The 15,204-nt window shown below is 35.7% G+C and overlaps 1 protein-coding gene across 2 annotated transcripts in view; it reads right to left on the reverse strand.

Moving 5' to 3' along the window:
* Positions 1-2,026: 2,026 nt before the first annotated feature.
* LOC120185025 (HEAT repeat-containing protein 6) overlaps positions 2,027-15,204 on the reverse strand; it is a 41,387-nt gene continuing 28,209 nt past the window's right edge. Inside the window, exons 15-27 of one of the 2 annotated variants that reach the window (XM_039189360.1) lie at positions 8,036-8,218; positions 7,398-7,649; positions 6,403-6,498; positions 6,191-6,285; positions 6,039-6,102; positions 5,858-5,945; positions 5,688-5,761; positions 3,995-4,258; positions 3,800-3,873; positions 3,468-3,598; positions 3,196-3,314; positions 2,854-2,931; positions 2,027-2,613 (exon numbers count right to left, since the gene is read on the reverse strand). In XM_039189360.1, coding sequence (XP_039045291.1) covers positions 2,407-2,613; positions 2,854-2,931; positions 3,196-3,314; positions 3,468-3,598; positions 3,800-3,873; positions 3,995-4,258; positions 5,688-5,761; positions 5,858-5,945; positions 6,039-6,102; positions 6,191-6,285; positions 6,403-6,498; positions 7,398-7,649; positions 8,036-8,218 — 1,725 coding nt within the window. In that variant the 3' untranslated portion in view covers positions 2,027-2,406. The remainder of the gene's footprint in view (positions 2,614-2,853; positions 2,932-3,195; positions 3,315-3,467; positions 3,599-3,799; positions 3,874-3,994; positions 4,259-5,687; positions 5,762-5,857; positions 5,946-6,038; positions 6,103-6,190; positions 6,286-6,402; positions 6,499-7,397; positions 7,650-8,035; positions 8,219-15,204) is intronic. The other variant, XM_039189361.1, reaches the window with a different exon arrangement.

Raw genomic sequence — 15,204 nt, forward strand, 5'->3', positions numbered from 1 at the left:
TTTTTCTCGAGCTCTCTCTTTCATACTCTGCAGATGTTTAAAATCAAACGGCATTAATTGTTTGTAATTCAATCGTAAACCACCCGTTATAATTCTTCATCCAATTTAAAAGAGATAAAATGTTTAAAACCGTCACAACCCGAATATTATCATTAACAACCATAAATACTCTTTTAGGGTCTAACAAAAGATAATGATTTTAGATGATTTTTAACCCAACTTTTAGGGGAAATTATAGTTGACTTCTAACTTCTAATTTTCCAATTGTCGTGGTACTAAGAGAGTGTTTGGATGGAGGAATGTGAGATTCTCATGGGAATGAAATCCACATTCCCCCCGTTTGATTAGCCTGGGAATCTCATTCCCGGTAATGTAAGATTACCAATAGTGGATTTTTTGGGGTATATTATCGGGAATGTCATTACCTCCCTTTCCTTAGGTATTGTTGGATTACCGACGTTTTGGACTAAAATACCCTTAATTTTTTTTTAAAAAATATCCTTCTTCTGTTATTGAATAATAAAAATTCTACGAAGGTTAAATTATAAATTTATCCTTAAACTATTTTAGATTTACAAAAAAATCTATAATTAAAATTTTATATGAAGTTCAGGGGTTAAAATAAAATTTTACCCTTTCATTAAACCTTTTTATATTTTCAATTTTGTAAAAAAATTATATAAATTTTATGAATTTAAATTTTTTAAAGAAAATATATAAATATTTTCCAACTTGTTAAAAAAACAAATATATAATAAGGATAATTTGGTCAAATATACATTCCAATAATCTTTTATTCCTTTAACCAAATACGGTAATCTTACATTCCTGCTAAACTAACCAAACATAAAATACAACATTCCCAGTAATCCTATTCCCAGGTAATCTTACATTCCCACTGATAATCTTACATTCCGTGAACTAAACATACCCTAATGTTATTGAAATATACACTTAAAAGCCAAGACTACCGTTAATATCAGATATTACCTCAAATTTTAACTAAAAATAAAATTAGAATTTATGGTAATTCTACTTGTTGAAGATTATTGTGTTTATTTTGTTTTGAATTTTTATGGAATATGAAATTTCATTGACAAAGTGTTTTTAATACAAATAAAAAATATATCTTGGCCTTTAAAAATACGAGAGATAATTAGTTTAAAGAGATGTAATACCTTGTAGTTTCAATAACCTTTAGGTTTATGCTACGTAAAAAATTGAGATAGTATTTTGAGATACACCGGATTTTGATATATATATATATATATACCAAATATTACGATATATAAGATATCGTATATTTGTACTATTCTTCTAACTATAGTCCTAAAGATTCCAATATTTATATTTCCACGTCCCTCAAAACATGTTTATTTTTTCTAAGATCATATTGCTAACATTTGATCTAGTCAAGTTAAAAATTTTTGAGCTATTCGAATTGATCAATCTTATTTTATAACTCAAACTTAAATTTTTTTTCAAGTCGAATCTATAAAATTCGAATCCAACTTTTAAATTTATGTTAATTGTAAATATTTATAATATTATAATATTATTTAATTTCAATCTAAATAATTTTTTATAATCATATACTGTACATATATATTCATTTTTTTAATATGAGACATAAATCGTACAAAAAAACAATCAACTAATTGCTGAAAATTTTAAGTTATTCAAGTTATATTTATAACTTCACTTGAATTTGATTTTTTTAATCAAGTTTATGAAATTACAATTCGATGTCACTTCAAGTCGAATAAAAAAAATCGATTTTTTAAGTCGAATTTTACTCACTGTTTCTAGTGACGCTACATCAAAATGCAAATAGTTGGCCATTGCATTTACTGTGTTGCGTTCAATATGCACAACCAAGTTAGGGACATATAAGCACACTTTAGTTTTTAGTTCACGCAATTAGATTTTTTTTATTAAGGTGATTACAAAGTAACATATGCTCTGACATGATCTCTATTGCAGTCACTGGTGATCGAACTCGAGACTTGTAGGAATAATAATTGTTACTTTAACCACTAAGACAATTAGATTAAACTAGGGTGATCGCAGCCCCCCTGCATATCATACAGCTATGAATACGACCAATACTACCTATGATAATTTATACACTATAAAACACCCCCCTTCTCTCTTTCCCCTTCTCTCTTTGTTCCATGTAATCGAAACTGAATTTCTAGCAGCTGGAAAATCTGCACCAAACTCTCCTCACACTCCGATCTATCAATCATTGGAAAGGAAAGGGTGTTTTTTCAATCCGATGAACTGGTATACTAAGGGCGAATGTCGGATACATCGAGTAAAATCGAGTAAAAGTAGTCTCCAAGGTGAGAATTACCCAACTTACCAAATCAGCCAGAGCAAGCCAAGCAAAATTAAAATGACAGATTATGGTGCCACCAGCTTCTTGAATTTCTGACAAATCGATTGTTGGTTTGTGCTTTGATAGACTTCGATCATGGACTGTACAGCTTTGGATATCATCTCTTTCTTTTGGTTGCCCACAGAATCACATCCAACAGTCTCGGATTGCTCACTCGTCTCCCCCAGCGAAGAATATAGCGTCTTAAACCAGTCCTCCAGAAAAGAAGCTTTCTATTACCCAAGAAGAGAATGGTTATATAGTTAATATCTAACAAAGCTATACTCATCAGATTTAGCGCTTAATATCTTGTAGAAATTTCTCAATCCATGCAAAACGCAGTGTTTCTATTTCGAAAGCGAGAAATCATCTATAACACACTAACCTATACGTCAAACATGAGTTTCATATAAAGGTGCACTGAATTCATTCATGGCAGTTGTGAATGTCAGAAAAGGTTGTTTAAAGCTTACTTTGACAAGAAAATCTTTCAGCGGTTTGTGATCAGAAGCGGAAGCAAGGCTAAGAACATGCAACAAGGTTGAAGTTAACTGCAATAGAAAACCCAATTGATCAGTCAGGCATGGCCTTGTCTTAATCAACTTGGAACACTACCGAAACTTTTTTATGAAAATAATCAGTAACAAATTAAGGAATTTATTCTAAAAATGTCATGAAACTTCTGGTTCACAGGAATTATTGAGCGATTCGACCTGGCTTAGGAAATAAGTACTTGCTTGAAAAATGGAGAGAGTGCGAGATTCCTAAACCATGTTATATCATTTCAAAAGACTTCATTATATGCATAGAATAACCTGCTTCTCCAGCGCAATCCTATATTTGAAACTTGAAGGCGCCGAAATAGAGTCTGAACCTAGATTCTCGACTACATGCTCCAGGCCCTGGGCAATGTCTGGGAAAGATTTCCCATAATCTGTGTCAAACAAAGTAAGCTATGTCAACCTGTCAAACAATATGATACTCTCAAGACCAAGAGTAAACAGGAGAAGCAGATGATTATCAGACTCCCAGTTACTTTCTTTAAGTTTAGCCATATATAATGATTGAAGGTATAAGTACAACTCACCAAGTGCCGTTTCTGGCACAGCCAATGCAGCAGCAGCTTGTATCCTTATCTTGAAATTCGAAGAATCACGTAGAAGTAACAGAAGAATACCAAAAACTGATGGAGCCCTGCCAGAATTGTGTACATGCATATTGTTGTCATATACAAAATATTAGGAATTAATTTAACAAGATATTATGGATTTCCTTAACTTGAAGTATTTGTTGTAATATTCTTCTTTCGTTGTTCGTATATACAATTGATGATAGAAAATAAGATTTTATCTTGTATGTTAGACAAGTTGAATCATTCAGAAAAGTTAAACCTATTAATATAATGCTGTATTGTCTTACCAATCCATATACTGCAGTTGTATCGTCTTATTCAGAAACATATTGCTCAACGCATGACAGACATTCCATTGAACCTAGTCAATGTGAAGTCACAATAAGAAACAGTGGATAGCTAAACTGACATTAAAAATGACTTTATGCTTGTAACATGTTGAGATTCGAAGTTTTACAGAAAAATTAGAATACAGGATATACCTTGACATTTCCAGTTGTAACACAAGAAATAAATGCTTGCACCATTCTCTCTAGCCAGTGAAAATCCTTCAATGATGCAGGGCAGGACGAAGTTATCCCACCTCCATCAAAAGCATTCAGCTCACTTCTTGCTGGAAACATAGCAACGTGGTCGCAAGAAGGATATCCTGTGCTTGATACTGGCTTTTTATCCACACATGGAGAACTCGAATATCTGACAAATCGTGCAAGATTTCCTAGAGCTCTTACAGCATTTGATTTGACCTAATAGGAAGAAACATAAAGATAAGTAAAAGCTAAAAGAGTTTCTAATTGATGTAAAAAGCTGATAGTTACAATCTCTCTTCTAGAATTTTTTTTTTTGGATAGAAATAGGAGGCCTCATTAAAAACCTCCCTCATAGTAGTCCTTTACCCTAAGGAAAGAACCAACTAGCGGAAGGAAGAAAAGAGTACCTCATTATATTAATGATAAACTGGTTATATAAGACTTAACAATCCCCTAATACAACTGTTACATAAGACTTAACAAACCCCTAATACAACTGTTCTGTAAAACACATAACAACTAAATAAAAAGCTTACAATCACCCAATCCCCTCTTTTGCTAGTTTATCGGCCTCACAATTACAACACCTAGGGACCAACCTCAGAATAATCTCCTTATCTGAAACAATAGACTCAATTTCCTTTACTAGATTTGTAAAGAAAATAGGAACCGAAGGAGACTTAATCCAATCCACTGCTGCCTTGCAATCACTTTCAATAATCAGCCTACCCTTCGAGATCCATTCTGAAGAGATAAAGATGTCGATGCCTTTCAATTCTGCTATAGGGGGAAGGCTAGGACCAACATTTTCTGAAAAAGACAATAGTATAGAACGGTTCCAATCTCTAAGAATACCACCTATTCCTCCTACCATCCCAACACTACTAGAAATGAAAGTTCACAAAACCATCACTTGGCTGAACTTCAACCGACTGTGTTGTTCTGACTTCATTTTTCTCTAAGTACCTGCTTCCGGAACTTATGCTTAAAACATTAGTGCAAGTATATGACCTCCAAGGATCCTCTAAACATATGGAAAGACCTAGAAAACTGACCATACCCCATATTGGATATATAGTTGCATGCAGCACTCAAATTGGAATCCAAGTAACATTATAAAAATTTAATTACCAAAATGAAGTAAAATCTAACATCTAAGCAACCAGGATCAAGTACAGAAAAATATACACAAATAAAAGATCAGCAAGTTCCACAGTTTGCCATCAACTAAAAGGTATATAAACATCCTGACAGCATTTCATTCGTTCTTGGACCAATATGGAACAAATATTCATATATGCCTAAAATTTCTGAATTTATGTTTAATGAGAACACATTCTTGCTAGCAACAAACTAGTAGCACGTAAATGGAATAAGATAAAACTATGAGATGGTGTAAAAGCAACAGAAATCCACATAACTGATATATGCAGGTGCAGTCAAAGTACCCTATACATTTTCTAAATTGATAACCATGCCCCTCCCAATGTCTCCGCTCACTTTTTCAGATGAAGAAATTCATAAATAAATTACCCAATTGTGAAAGAATATATAAACTAAAAAGCTCAAGTATTGCCAGGACAAACACAAAAAGTTGTAACTGAATCCAGTAAAAGGTTATAAGGTGCCTAAAAACACATCATACCTTGTCCCCGTCTCTGGTTAGACGCAGAGCACACTCAATTAACAACTCCACTAAATGGAAGTTTGTTTCTGAATCTATAATTTTGTCAAGGAAAAAGTAATCAGATACTCGGAAACATTAGTTTCAAATATAGCAAATTCAAAAATGTTTCCCTCAAGCCAGAAAGTTACCTGTTGATTGTTTTAAAGGAAAATCATGAACAAAGTGACGAAGAGAATCACATATGTTTGCCAAAGCCCAAGAGGCTGGTATGCGCACCTGCAAAAAGTATTTATAAGTGATGCTTGAATGCTGAATACTAGATATATAAACACTCTTCTAAGGTCTAAATCAAGATGAGATAAGAATTACCGAGACCACAGGATCACAAATGTTAACCTCAACAGCACGGATAAACTTGCCAAGGATCTCTGCACTAAATAGTTTAGGCATTCTGTAAACTTTATGTTTGTGATTTTTGAACATACAACTCATTAAATAATATCCTAGCATTGCATAATCACCTCTCAGAAGTTTTTTGGAAACATGAAACAACACCAATTGCTCGACAAGCAGCAGACCTAACCGAAGGAACCTTATCATGCTCAGCAGCACTGATCTACATTTTTATTTATCCAAACACAAATCTTAAGAAAATGAACGTTATGTAAGATCTCCACAAAAGGAGAACAGGAACAAAAATTCAAGTTTAAAATAATACTATATCAGGACTTACTAGAGACGAAACAATAAAATCCTGATTTTCCCTCGAGAGAGTGAAGAACACAGAAGAAGTGATTCCAGCAAAACAAGTTACTGATGCAGATCTCACCTTCCAGAGAAAAGCAGCTCAGTGTCATATACAGGTAAGAATAGAATGTTTCAATCATGTTAGAAGTGTAGTTACTAGTTACCACCTTCGATGAATGAGATAATATAATCACGATGTAAAAGCAAAAAATCTCAATGCAAAAGTAAAAACCCCAATTCCGTTAAATTCTTTGATACTCCTCACTAATGAATTCTTAGGACAAATAGTAAGCGCCAAAAACTGCAGCAAACAGTAAAACTTCTCCAGAGGGTCAACATCTATTTGTCAACCAAGTAGATAACGGTAAGCAATAAAATGAAGGGAATGAAGCCATAAGTTATACTATGCCTGCAGGGCAATAAATGAGGCCATACAGAATTCCCAATTAGGATGGCTTTACCAGTTAGCTATCATTAGAAATACGAAATTTATCTGACAGTAGCATAATATTTATTTTAATAATGCATTAATCCTAGAACATGTAGCTCTCACAAACAAGTTTCTTGTACATAAACAGTTAAACTTCACCAGTTAAATCATTGGTCTTACATACAGCACCAACGACCATGCATATTAAATCAGAATTCTAAAACTTTTCCAGAAGAGTCGGCAGTTAAGAATTTGATAGTCAAATGTCTCTATTTTAGTTTCTCTTAAAAAATAGCCACAAAGTTGGAAATAATTTACACCATATCATAACTAACCCAGACTTGGATATTCAGAGGAAAACCAGAAGAACAGAGATAAGGAAAAGAGAATTCCGCATGCATTCACCTCTATTTGCACATGGAAGAACAAATACAAAATAATGATGATGATGAAGAGGAGAGTCAACCAACACTTCATGAATAAGCCTTAATCTGCTACATGTCAGTCATCTGCAAAAACTGAAGAAAGGGGGAAAGAAGAATCTAACCAACCATTGCAGACATATGCCATAGAATGAGAGGCATGAGCTTCTCAATTGTCTCAGCCCACTGCTGACTTCCTGATGGACATGTATTTCTTTCTTCTTTAGCATCTTCCAGACTCTGGGGTCCATATGATGGGGCTGACGATACTTTCTTTGTCCTTATGCAATCAGAAGTAAATGGGGAATCCAACAAAACTTCATCTAAAAGATTCTCAGTTCCTCTAAAACCAGATATTGCACGAAGGCATTCATCCAAAACCTAAAGAATAAAATCATAAATTAACATCAGAAGGGAGAAAAGGGAAAATCAGAAATGGAAACTGGACAAACTATCCCATAGAGAAGGGCATCTTCGCCTCTCATATAGGTAGCTCAAACTATCATATCAACTACTGAAACTTCCCTAAGATCTAATACATCTAATAACTCTGGAAAGAACAATCTGCTGGCCTTCCATGTCGTTGGTGCACAAATGAGTTTCTGGAGTTTCCAGAACCAAAATTCTAGGGAACCACAATAAAAACAATAATAACTATAGAGTAAATTTAGAAGGATTTGATCTGAAATGTCAATTGGTCACAAAGATTATGGTTACAAACATATTTAATAATAAATAAATAAGAAGAAACCAGTTGGCAACGTCACCTTTATAGAAGCTGTAACGATTTTTTCACCTACAAACACAGTAGTATTTCCAGCTTGATCCTTCCAGGACTTTGATGCAACTTCAGCTGTACCTTCTCTCAGAAATTTATAAACAATGGCAGAAAGTTGTCCCCAACATACTAACATTAAGTCTGGATAATTGTGTGAAACAGCGCGAAGTGCCTGCAAAATGAAATGCATATGCATGCATAACAGGTATTTTAAAATAAAAAAACTCGAAGAAATTTGAAGAAAAATGAACTTAAACCTCAAGTTCCAATATCAAATATCAACAATCAAAACCTACCCATCCCCCTCCCCACTCTCTCTCTCTATATGCGTGTGTGTATGTAGATACAAAAATTGAGAGAGAGCGAGAGAGAGAGATGTGCATATACATATGTGTGTATGAACTAGATAATTTACATTCATTTAAAACAAAACCAACCTAGATGTGATGCAGAGGCTGAAAAGAGAAAAAAAGCAAGACAGCCCATAAAAAGAAAATCACATACTTCCAAAATGTGCAAGAACATTTTCCTTCTCAGTCAAAATACAACATTGCAGAATGATTTTAACAAAAGTATCGTTCTATAACAAACAAATATGGTTACATTCTTTATTTTTATCTAGAAATATCTCTTTTTCCCACATACATGTTGATCAATAAATTTTTTTTTGATAGGAATAGTATGCCTCATTAAAAACCTCCCTCATAGTTGGCTCTTGTAAAGAGGCAACTAGCGGAAGGAGGAAAAGAGTACCTCAATATATTAATAAACCATAATTACGTAAGATTACAACTTACACCATAACTACCCCGAAATAAAATACAGAACAAAACAACAATAAATCTCTAAACATTCAACCAATCCCCTCCTTAGCTAGCTTTTCTGCCTCCCAATTACAGTTCCTAGGGATCAATCTAACCATAATCTCCCTAGCAGAAACTAATGTCCCAATATCTCTAACCAAATTACAAAAAAACGAAGGGGCAGAAAATGGCATCAAAATCCAGTCAACTGCTGTTTTACAATCACTCTCTAAAATTAGTCTTCCCTTCATTACCTATTTAGAAGAAAGAAATAAATCAATGCCTTCTTTAATGGCTTTCAACTCAACGAATGTAGGAGGACCTGGGCCCACAGCAGAAGAGAAAGTGATTAAAGTAGACCCATTAGAATCTTTCAAAATTCCTCCAATTCCACCTTGCAAACCATCACCTCTTACCGCCCCATCCACATTGAATTTAAAAAAATCATGTGGAGGTGGAAACCAACAGTGATCCTTCTTCTTCTTAGGCGATTTAATAGAAATCTTGTCTGCAAGCGTTAGATCCCCTACTAGTAAACCAACTTGAATATTTGCACGAGGGAATTTAGCTAAAAACCATTTGGCCAGCCTAAATCTGGAAATGAAGAACAGAGAAGAACTGCCAAATTTCCAGTTTTCAAACACCACCAAATTCCTAGCCTTCCATAGTGACCACAAAACAACTCTCGGTATAAAATTCCAAATAGTAGAATGAGCCATTAAATAAGACCAAGAACAAAGTAGGGAGGAGGAATCTTGGGGCAAAACAGAGGATATATCCCATAACCTTAGGAATCTATTCCATATCTCCCCTGCAACCGAGCAAGAGATAAAAAGATGTTGAATTGTTTCTTCATACTTGTGACATAAAGGACAGAACATTTTCCAAGGGGACCCCTCTTTTCTTCAACTCCACTTTGACAGCCATTTTCTTGTGAAAAATCTGCCAAAGAAAAGCTTCAACTCTAGGGGGAGCCAACCCAGACCATACCCACTTGTTCCACTGATAATTCCCTCCAGATCTGCAAGAAAGTGTCTGTCTACAAGACTTAACCGAGAACAGACCATCACCTTTCCCTGACCATGCAAGAAAGTCATCCACTAAATCAATCAACACTATATTATAAATCAATGACATTAAAGTAATCCACTGCTCCAATTCTCAGTCACATAAATTCCTTCTTAGCTGAATATTCCAAACCCAACCATTGTTCTCGAAGCAACCAAATTCAGCAACTTTCCCCCATTTATTAGTCGATAAAGCAAAAATCCTAGGGAATTGATTCTTTAAGGTAGAATCATTAACCCAAACATCATTCCAGAATGCAATTGACCTACCATTCCCCACTTGAATCTTCGAGTTAGACCTCAAGCAGTCCTCTATCTCGTCGTTTTTCTCATAATTGTTCAAAATTCCTCTCCAAATCCATGAATCTTGAGGAGAAACTGCTTTGCTAATTTATAAATATAAATTGCTGACATTATGTTTGCAACAAAGCATCTTTTTCCAGTGAGATTCTTTTTCATTTGCAAACTTCCAAACCCATTTCCCAAGTAACACTCTATTTACCAAACTCAAATCCAATACTCCCAAGCCACCCTCTTCATGAGGTTGACAAACCGTTTTCCAATTAACCCAATGAATCTGTTTCTTCGTAAGTCCTTCCCCCCAAAGGAATTTAGCCATCAATGAATTCAACCTCTGATTTACCTTGAACAGAATTTTGAAAATGGAGGAAAAAAATCGACAACGAGGATAATACTGACTTCACTAACACCAATCTTCCAGCCATCGATAATGAGGAAGCTTTCCAACCAACTAATCTGTTATTAAATTTCTGGATTATTGGCTCCCACAAAACCTCTGAATTTTTCTTTACACCTATCGGTAAACCAAGATACGTCATAGGAAAGGATCCCACCCCACAGCCTGCTTCATATGCCTATTCTTTTAAAATATCATCTTCCGAATTAACACCAAACAACTTACTCTTAGACAGATTAAGATGGAGCCCTGACATTAAACTAAAGACCCTCAACACTCTCCTAATATTAAGAATCTGAGTAGGAGAATCTTTGCAGAAAAGAATAAATCATCCGCGAACTGTAAATGCGTCAAGTGAAAAAGATTTTCAGTCCTACCAATTCCGAATCCTTCAAAAAGACCCCGATCTGCTGCCTTTATCAACATTAAATTTAAAAGTTCCCCAACAATATTAAACAAAAAAAGAGATAAACTACAACCTTGTCTCAACCCTTTGCCCATCTGAAATTCCTCTGTTGGAGATCCATTCACTAAAACCGAGATTAAGGCAGAAGAAATGCAAAATTCAATCCATGAATCCACTTATCTCCAAACCCCATGACTTTCAATAATCTCAATAGAATCGACCATTCTACCGAATCATAAGCTCTACGAAAATCAACTTTGAAAACAACTCTTTTCCTTCCTTTTTTCCTCCAAAAATCTATGGCTTCAGTGGCAAAAAAGGCACAGTCAAGCAGTTGTCTTCCAGGAATAAAGGCAAACTGCGAAGGGCTGACCATGTCTTTAATAACTGAAACCAGCCTTCTCGATAAAACTTTGGAAATGATTTTGTATAAGTTGCCAACTAGGCCTATTGGTATGTAATCTTCAATTCCTTCAGGATTTAGTTTCTTGGGGATCAATGTTATAAATGCATGAATGACCCCATGCTCCCATTTACCACCACTGTGAAAATCATCCATAAATTTCATAATATAAGCCTTCAAATTAGGCCAGAATTTCTTAAAGAAACCTATCGTGAAACCATCCGGGCCAAGTGCTTTGGCACTGTCCAAATGAAAAATTGCTTCCCACACTTCCTGTTCTGAAAATTTCACCTCAAGACCATTCTTTTGCTCATCTTTCAATTTCGCAAGATTTAGATTGATTTCATCCACCTCTAGCGTTGCATGTGTTATAATTATCCTTGAAATAATTGAAGACAAAAGCCCTCATATGGTCTGGATCTGTAATTTCTTTTCCAGCCACCTTCAATGCTGAAATGGTGTTAACTATGTTTCTATTAAGAGCACATAAGTGAAAAAACTTCATATTTATATCCCCATCTTTTGTCCACTTCAGTCTAGACCTCTGTAACCATATACTTTCCTCCTTCCTATGCAAATTCCACAATTCAATCCTCGATCGTAACAGCAGATCCCTTTATTGGATAGAAATACCCCCACCTTGTAACTTCAACTCCAAACCATTAATTCTGCCTTCCATTTCTGAAATATCTTCAGATATCCCCCTATGGATTCTGCTTGGCCAATTCTTGATCACTTGTTTGGTTCCTTGGAGTAATGTGAACAGATCCTTAAGTTTATTATCCTTCTTCAATTTTAGCAGTAAATTTTCGACCACCCCAAGAAACCAATATTCCGCTAATAAGTAATTGAATAATTGAAAGGGCTTAGGTCCCCAATTTTTGCATTCTTCTACTAACACCACTGGATTATGGTTTTGGATCAATTTTGGATAGTGATTTAGGAAGGAACCACTTATTAAAAACCGATCAAGCCTTACCCAAGTAGGAGACTCTCTATTATTGCACCATGTGAATCTCCCTCCTACCAACAGTATATCCATTAAACTAAGTTACTGTAAAAATGACCTGAACATATCCATGAAATGCCAATTCTGTGCAACTTCACATTTCTCCTCCGAATCCAGATAAGATTGAAATCCCCCTATGCAAACTGGAAAATCTAAATTCTGCACAAAACACATCAACTCCCTGAAAAATTCCTCTTTATCAGCCTCTACTGAAGGACCATACACATTTATTATCACACAATCAAAGTTTATAATCTTGAACTTCCCTGTTAATGCCAAGAATGTACTCTGATTATGTTCTCTACTGACTTCAAAAAAAAATTCATTCCACAAACACAGCAGGCCACTTGCAGATCCATTAGCTGGTAAAAAACTACCACATTTCAGGAAATTGCCCCCTAACTTCCTCCATACTCCACTTTTGCAAACATTCACTTTTGTCTCCTGGAGAAATAGAATGAACGGCTTTTCTCTATTAACAAGTCTCGCCATTGCTCTAATTTTTTCACAGCTCTAATTTTTTCACTTCTCCCAAGACCCCTAACATTCCATGTAATGATTCTAAACTTTGACATATAAATTTTATATCATCAACACCATAATCAATCCAGAAAAAACACTCAAGATTCCTTAGCAATCCCCTTCATCTCCATGTTAAAAATCTCCTCTAAAATCTGTTGCCCCCTTTAAAAGTGATCCCCAACATGTGACAAACCTCCCTAGTAGCAGCAGCTTCCATCCTAGCTTTAACAGACGAGTGAATGGACTATGAAGACGCCCTGACTTGTTCCAAAGAATCCCTGACCATACTTCTAAACATATTTCTATAAACTCTATCATAAAAACTTATTGACACTTCACCCTCTGAGCACAAACTTTCCGAACGACGAGGTGCAATTCTTAACTTTTTGTGGTTATTTAAGCTTTTTGACCGAGAAAGAACCTGAACAGGAACTTTTGAGGCCAAATGATTCCCATTTGCTTTATTTTTAGCATCCATAATTAGTCCTGAATTAGTTCCAGCTTGATTCACGGAGTTTGTCTCTTACGCTGGAGCTTGATAAGTTACCCTCATTGTGACTACACATTATCCTCCATAACCATCTTCATCTTCATTGAACCTGCCGTTTGATCAACAGAAACATTACCCCTCTCTACATCTTTAAAAAATTGTGAGCTGAAACAATGATCCCCATGAAGACTTCTCAGCCCAACCGACTGATCTTTTTCCAATTCAACCCCCTTCTCACTTTGAACCACTTCCTTCTCCCCTCCTTCAAATTCTCTCATCGACCTACCATCACCCCCATCAACTTGCATAGAATTATCTGACATGTCATTTGGCTATAGAAAAAATTTATCCCCAATCCATTTTATATTATAAGCAGGCCCACTAGGACAGATTTTCTTAGTTGGTGTAAAAGCATCCACATTCTCTTCTGGTCGGGCTGTATCATCCGGGTCCATTAATTCCCTCACACCCAGAACCACGTGATTTTCAGTCTAGATTGTCCTATTTTCCATGAAACCTGACAGCCTACAATTTGAATTTTCTGTTGTTGACTTACTTGATTGAACTTGTCCCCCACTTACTCCATTCACACCACTATTCTGTCCATAATTCAGCCAAGAGATGACTTTCAGCCTAGAATCCTCTGATAAATCTTGTCTGCTGCCAAAGTAGGAAAACGACCATCCCCCTCCACTGACAAGACATAATTGTTGTTCCATTTTTTTGAAATGTCTTCCTCTCCAATTCTTCTGATTGATTCAGCACAGCCCCCCAAGAAATCTTAACTCTGAACGATCTATCATAAGAGCCTATCGTGACCGAATCGGGGACATCAAAAGGACTCTCCACCCTGAGCAGAACTTTCGCCGACGAGAGATCCGATATGCTCTTTGATTCTTCATTAAAGCATATAAATTTTCCCCATCTCTCAGTAAGTTTTTTGATAAATGCCTCATTCCAGCACAATAGAGGCAATCCATACAGCTCTACCTGACAAAGGGTTAATGGAACTCCATCATCATTCAGTACTGGAGCCAACCAATCAACGCATCTAAGCAGCACATCCTTCTTATTCTTCCATACATATGAGCACTCGTCCACTGATTTGAAAGTAATAATGCAAGCATTCCATGCATAACCCCAACTCGATACCTGGACTCCCAGTCCCTCTATCTCCAAAGCTTCCTTGAACGAATCATGCTCGAAAGATGACTTCATTATCCCTGTTAATGATCTCTTAACCCATTCTGAATTGTCTGACGGAATATGCATCTCCCATACATTTCTCACACCAGATCTATTCTGCTTGATACTCTCCAAGTTTGCCCATGACACTGGTTCTCTTCTCTTATTATAACCATAATTCACCACATCCTTATACGATCTGTCATCCCTCATACTTCTCATCGACTCAGCATTCCTCCCAATTTTTGAAATAATTTGTTTCCCTGACTTGATTTCCACCATTCTTTTCCCATCAGCAGCTTCCCTCCTCTTAGCCTTTTGATACTTAGCAATCCCTACTGAGACTCTTCTCCCATCAATCCACTTCCCATTCACAAACTGGATTGCTTTCTTCCTACTTTCTTCCCCAGCAAATTGGACAAATGCAAAAGTAGAAGACTTGGAGAAGAAAGCTCCCAAAGACATGAACGAGCATTTGTAAACATGGTCACTTAACATCAACATTTCCTCCTTAGCTTTTGTTATTTCCTCTCTTTTCTATATAGCAAGAAGCAATTCAAGCCTAGGCAGCGTAAC

Source organism: Hibiscus syriacus, unplaced genomic scaffold (assembly GCF_006381635.1).
Source record: "Hibiscus syriacus cultivar Baekdansim isolate YM2019G1 unplaced genomic scaffold, ASM638163v2 tig00112988_pilon, whole genome shotgun sequence".
Taxonomy (NCBI): Eukaryota; Viridiplantae; Streptophyta; class Magnoliopsida; order Malvales; family Malvaceae; genus Hibiscus; species Hibiscus syriacus.